The sequence below is a fragment of the Ahaetulla prasina genome, chromosome 7 (genome assembly GCF_028640845.1).
Source record: "Ahaetulla prasina isolate Xishuangbanna chromosome 7, ASM2864084v1, whole genome shotgun sequence".
NCBI classification, from domain to species: domain Eukaryota; kingdom Metazoa; phylum Chordata; class Lepidosauria; order Squamata; family Colubridae; genus Ahaetulla; species Ahaetulla prasina.
In genome coordinates, this window is record NC_080545.1 from 68,602,530 (window position 1) to 68,609,042 (window position 6,513).

The 6,513-nt window shown below is 40.3% G+C and overlaps 1 protein-coding gene across 1 annotated transcript in view; it reads left to right on the forward strand.

The window, feature by feature from the left end:
- Positions 1–5,683, forward strand: part of SOX10 (SRY-box transcription factor 10) — a 30,734-nt gene extending 25,051 nt beyond the window's left edge. Inside the window, exons 3-4 of the mRNA XM_058190041.1 lie at positions 2,415–2,680; positions 3,260–5,683. Of these exons, the coding sequence (XP_058046024.1) occupies positions 2,415–2,680; positions 3,260–3,969 (976 nt within the window). The 3' untranslated portion in view covers positions 3,970–5,683. The remainder of the gene's footprint in view (positions 1–2,414; positions 2,681–3,259) is intronic.
- Positions 5,684–6,513: the final 830 nt, after the last annotated feature.

Sequence of the window (6,513 nt, forward strand, 5' to 3'; positions counted from 1 at the left end):
TAGGCTCTTATTCAGTGGTGGGATTCAAATAATTTAACAACCGGTTCTCTGCCCTAATGATTTCTTCCAACAACCAGTTTGCCAAACTTTTCAGAAAGTTAACAACCGGTTCTCCCGAAGTGGTGTGAACTGGCCGAATCCCACCACTGCTCTTATTGATGAAAACAAAAGCCACTGATCTAATTGCTAAACAAGAAATAGCCAAAATAATTCTTCATAGGTTATTTGAGGAATAAAAAGATTCGTTCTGTTTGTTGTTTGTCTATCAAACAGAGGTTTTTCCCCTCACTGGGCAAGACAGAGAAAGAGAAGAAAGATTTCACTTTTATTGAAACCTCAACAATCTGAGATTTGTTTTGTTAAAATTTAATGTTAAGCCATAAGGTAGACAATCTGTAATTTGAATATAATATATATAGTATAGCAAGCTTTACAAAGCAAACATTCTGGGATAGGCTTTACAGTACCATTAAACAGCCGTGGTGGCACAGTGGTTAGAATGCAGTACTGCAAGCTAACTCTGCCCACAGCCAGAAGTTCGATCCTGACCAGCTCAAGGTTGATTCAGCCTTTGATTCTTCCGAGGTCAGTAAAATGAGAACCCAGATTGTTTGGGGCAATATGCTGACTCTATAAACTGCTTAGAAAGTGTTGTAAAGCACTATGGAACAGTATATAAGTCTAGGTGCTATTGCTATTAAACAGTCAGTTGATTGCCTCAGCTGGTAGATGCAAAAAGATAGGGAACAAAGTTATATGTTGAAGTGATACCTGCCTTATATTTCCCGCCTGTGGAAACAATGATCATCTAAACTTATAGACAAATTTTGAGCATTTTGAAACTCCAGATAATAGGTTTTTTGTTCAAGGCTCCAAAATGCTACTTAGCTCAACAACCCTGCCCACTTGCAGCGACTTAACAGGAAATATTGTCTCAAGTAATAACACAAGCCACTTAGGGATTATGTTAAGCGATTGAAAAATTCTTGATTAGATGAAGCTGTGAAATAAGAGTCTGATTGGTCTCAAAGTTAGTGTTGGGCTCAAACTGGTCTCAATGGCAATCCCCATTAAGAAGCAAAGTTCAGAATGTGCTAAAGAGGTAGTTTCTCTTCTTTACAAAAAGCTTGCAATAACCCGGTGTAGATTTGGGCAGTCACCTTGCTGGATAGCAGTTGTTTATCCTTCTCTACCCCTTGTTGATCAAAAATAAAACATTCTCCTGCATCTGTATGGGATTTTTAAGGGGCATGGATGCTCCCCATTGTTATATATGACATTTTAAGGCAAAACAATACTCCATTTACATAGTATCTGTGAGAATTTTTTGAAGATGACATCTGGAGATCAAAATATTACCTACCCAATGTATGATAGCCCCAATCTGAAAAATAAAGCTGCCATAGCAAATGCATGTTACAGATTTAACAGGTGATGTAGCTTGAACTATGGAAAGAAATACCAGAGTGTACCAATCTCTCACAGTTTCATTCAATCCTGGGTGTCTGTTCTGTGAATAAATTGAAAAAGATTGTATATACCAGTAAATGGAAATTGATCTTATTACAGAAAGACTAGAATTTGTACAAGTGTATGATGTAAAATTTTCCCACTTATACAATCTTTGAGGAACATCTTTCTGTTCCATTTCAGTGAAATTGATTACAAACATTTAACCAATTCTGCTAAATAAAAATTTCACGCATTACAAGGCTTGGTAGGTCAGTAGAAAAACATGTACCAGATGTGCTTTTTGTGTTTGTGTGCCTTCAGGTCAGACTCCTGGCAATTGTCTGGACAAGTCCTTGCAGTTTTCTTGGCAAGATTTTCAGAAGTGGTTTGCCATTGCCTGCTTCTTATGGCTGAGAGAGAGGAGGGGAGGAGCTGGCCCAAGGTCACCTAGTCGGCTTTATGCCTAAATTAGATTAGAACTCTTGGTTTCTAGCCCAGAGCTTGTAGCCATTACACTAAACTGATTCTCAGCTGAATAAAATACATAGTTGTTTACAGTTGCTCATGCCAGTGAATTTTACATAAAAGCGTGATTATGGCAAGAAACTTTGCTGATGTGCTAAATTGAAATCTGCTCATGATATGAGGCAGAGCTTTGACTAGCTGAGTGTAGCATTCTTGCTGAGTTCAAAAGAAAATGGCTGCTGATGTTTCTGGTAGTCTTAAAAGTTCTCACTGTTCCATTGCAAAATTTCTGGTCAATCTCCTTCCAGGATCATGGTAGCACAGCTCTCAACATCTCCTCTTTGCTGATCTTCTTTCCCATCTGCAATGCTGTGTCTGATAGTCATTAATGGGTTTCTATTATCAATTGATACAATTCTGATTATTTAGAATTTCCCTTTTAAAACATTGGTCGCTTACATTTCTTCATGTTCTCTTATCTCTCCCACCTCTTTAAGATTACTGAATGAAAGTGACAAACGACCTTTCATTGAAGAAGCAGAGCGGCTACGGATGCAGCACAAGAAAGACCACCCTGACTATAAGTACCAACCACGGCGTCGGAAAAATGGCAAGGCTGCCCAAGGAGAAAATGATGGCCAGGCTGATGGGGAAGCTGGTGGAGCTGCAGCTATTCAAGCCCACTATAAGAATGCCCATATGGACCATAGGCATCCTGGAGAAGGATCTCCCTTGTCTGATGGGCATCCTGAACATTCTTCAGGTTAGTTCATAAATTTAGCCAGCAGTCAGATCCACAACAATCTGAATTCTAGTGGCATAGTAAACCAGGAACTGCCTAAATATAGAGCAGAATCATGAAAACCACCATTTATTTTTCTGACAAAGCTGAACATTTAATTGAATTGGCATAGATGAGTATCATAACAAAAGAGTGATATCACAATTGCCACAGCCCTCAGCCCACAATTACATCTTGCAATTGTGCTTTTTTTACTGATTACCTTTTCTTTCTTTCTTTCTTTCTTTCTTTCTTTCTTTCTTTCTTTCTTTCTTTCTTTCTTTGCCTTTTCACTGGAAGCTCTTGTGAAGCCATCCCAAAGTCAGGAAGTGCCTAAATCAAATAAAACAAACAAATAAAAACTAAGCAGTCTGCGTAATGAAGGTTAAAAAAAGTTTATTAAGATACTGGTTTGTCGTTTTTCGTTTTTCATGGAGTCAAACCCTGGTAACCTGGAAAGGATCCAATCCAAATATAATGTTGCTATGAAAGTTATATTTGTATAAATTGAATAGTTTACACATACTCTCTCTTTCCTCTCTTGTAATGTCAACCTTATAGGTCAGAGCCATGGACCTCCCACTCCACCAACTACACCGAAGACGGAGCTCCAGACGGGTAAGGCTGACTCCAAACGGGATGGGCGTTCCCTTGGGGAAGGAGGAAAGCCCCACATCGACTTTGGCAATGTGGATATCGGGGAGATCAGCCACGAAGTGATGTCCAATATGGAGCCCTTCGATGTCAACGAGTTTGATCAGTATCTTCCACCAAATGGACATGCTGCTCACCCAGGCCATGTGGGGGGTTATGCCACAGCTGCTGGTTACGGCCTTGGTAGTGCCCTGGCTGCAGCCAGTGGACACTCTGCCTGGATCTCCAAGCAGCATGGAGTCTCTTTGTCTGCTGCCACATCCTCAGTGGTAGATTCGAAGACACAAGTAAAAACAGAGGGCTCTACTCCTGGGGGTCATTATACTGACCAACCCTCCACTTCCCAGTTAGCTTACACATCACTCAGTCTGCCCCATTATGGCTCAGCTTTTCCCTCTATATCCAGGCCCCAGTTTGATTATCCTGATCACCAACCTTCAGGACCCTATTACAGCCACTCTAGTCAGGCTTCTGGTCTCTACTCAGCCTTCTCATATATGGGGCCCTCTCAGCGTCCTCTGTACACTGCCATCTCTGACCCAGCCCCTTCAGTGCCACAGTCCCACAGCCCCACACACTGGGAACAGCCTGTGTATACAACCCTCTCAAGACCCTAGGGAATGGGGAGCAGTGACCAAAGCAGCAGCGGAAAAGCTCCAAAGAATCAGCCCCAGAAGATGAGCCTCCAAGTTCCAAGGTCTTTTGGTGTCATCCATTCGCCAGAATCCACAGAATATCCGGGGATGTCTATCATGACCACAGTTATCGATGGCTCACCTGGCTGGAGGAAGGTTCCCAACCACCCCCCCTACTCCCAGTCCCTGAGTGGCTTTCAAGATCCCATAGGCCTTCTAAAGGAGGGTGATTCTAGGCATGGAGCAACAAGTCATGGTTGGTTTTTGTAAGGCAGATTGAGGGTTTTAAGTAATTACAAGAATAACATTGAGAGATAATTCCTCCCTTCTCTTCCCCCATCCTCAACTGTCCAAACAATCTGTCTGATATTTTAAGAAAGAAACCAATAACCATAACTTTGCCACAGTCTATGGGTAAATTATGGCTAGAGCTGGGCACGCTGTGGTGGATATGTTACAGAAGAAATGCAGTGATGCAGCTGTTGTGGACAGAGCTCTAGGACATTCGTGCTTCAGAGTTGCACATGCATGAAATTTAGTTCTCCATTGGAAGATCACCCTGTGCTTGCTTTTCCTGTTGTACTTGGCATCTCAGTTTCTGCCTATCTATTCCATCGCCTCTCTGCTGCCTGGCTCTCTTAAGACTTAACTACACAGTACATTGGACTCAGGAACTGTATTATATGATCTGGCCACTTTTGCATGTAAGTGCATCCATGTGCACACACCTGCTGGTCCCTTGACCATAAATGGCAAAGCAGACTGAATTTTCATTCTTGGTAATGAACGTTTTGTATTCCTAGTCTCTTCCCAGTACTTCATGGTTCCTTTCTAACTCTCCCAACTATCCTTCTAATAGTCAAAAAAATATCCTGCCAAAGCCAATGTTTTTTCTTCTGGCATGCTTATGAATGTGTTTTCCATGTATGAGTGTGTATATGTGGGTGTAGGGAAATTGAGGAAAGACAGCAAGTCAGTATGGTTTTTTTCCTTCATGCTTAATTAGAGAACAAAAGTGCCACAGCATTAATCTTATTGTTTCATGAAACATCTTAGGATGTTTGGGTGCCTGAGGCAGAATGTTCAAATGATATCCAGAAATGGTAAAAATATTAGCTGATCATTTGCTGCCCTTCAATCATTAACCAAAATCAGCTATAAATGGAGGACTGTGTTACCATGCCTTTTGGCCACAAAGTAAAAGCATGGAAACATCAATGCACTAGAAACAACAGATACTATGGAAGTACATGAGAAAAAGCCATTACTGGCTGTAGTAGTCTTTCTCAAACTTGGCAGCTTGAAGACGCATGACTTCAATTCCCAGAATTCTCCAACCAGCATCTTCAAGTTGTCAAGGTTGAGAAACACTGAGCTATAGTATTGTATGTTAGTGTTACGTTTTGTTTTTCCCAACATCTTTAGACTGAGACGGCTGAGGTTTGCCTGCCCCAAGTTATGAACTTATATATGCTTACTTCCATGTTCAGCTATGGATAATTATCTTTTCTCTATGGTATTTGAAAAGAACATGTAGTATGGCTGTATCTCTTATAATCTATTAACTGCTATGCACCCTTATTTATGCAAGTAGCATATCTTTTCCTGTCCCCAATGCTACAAACTTAAGTTGTCCTAGCATCATTAACTTTGCATCAAATGTATGGAGTAATAAACTTTAAATGTTTTAGCTATGTATGTCAATGTGTGTTTCCTATTTTGATCTATGCTCTGCCTCATGCCCCTCCAAAATTGGCTGAGAAGAGAGAAAAAAAATCTAGTATACTACATATAATCTTCTTGTCCATAGATTTCACACTGTGCGTTGTTAACAGATCAACCTGTTTTTTCACCCCTAGTCAGAACTACAATTCCCACTTTTTTCACCCAGCAATGGACCAGATAAGGATTGTTGGTTGTTCCAGTTAAACATTCCAAGCATACTTTTTACTGTATTTTTCCAGTTCCATGGTTGTCTGTTAAACCCAGTTGGGATGTTTACAAGCACCTTGTCATCTTTTCTAGCTCTTTCACTACATTTGCTATTCTAAAGTCAGCTGCCTCTGAATATGGGGTAATATCTTTAATTTCCAAGGATAACTGTAATTGATAAGTCTTTTCTACAGAACTGTATGTAATCCTTTTGTGGCATACATTCTATAAATCAACTGCATCACATTAATGAGGGGTCCTTTTTGTGACACAGCCAAGCAGGTTGACTATGTAATTTTAAATTCTAAATATATATTTTAAAGTGAGATCAGAATAATACAATTATAATTCAAGTTATCCATCCAGTTTACCATCCCATTTGATTTGCATTTGCAATGCTTTATTTGAGAAAAAGTGTGTGCCTTCTTCAGCAAAAAAAATATTTCTACCACTTCATTTGCCATTTTGGGGGGGGGGGAATTACAAAAATGGACTTTCAAGCTTCACATCCCTGAAACCAATTGATCCTTCCTGATTTCTCAGGTAGGTACTTAAGAATCAGGAGGAACAAATTCCCACTTTCGTCTGCTCCTT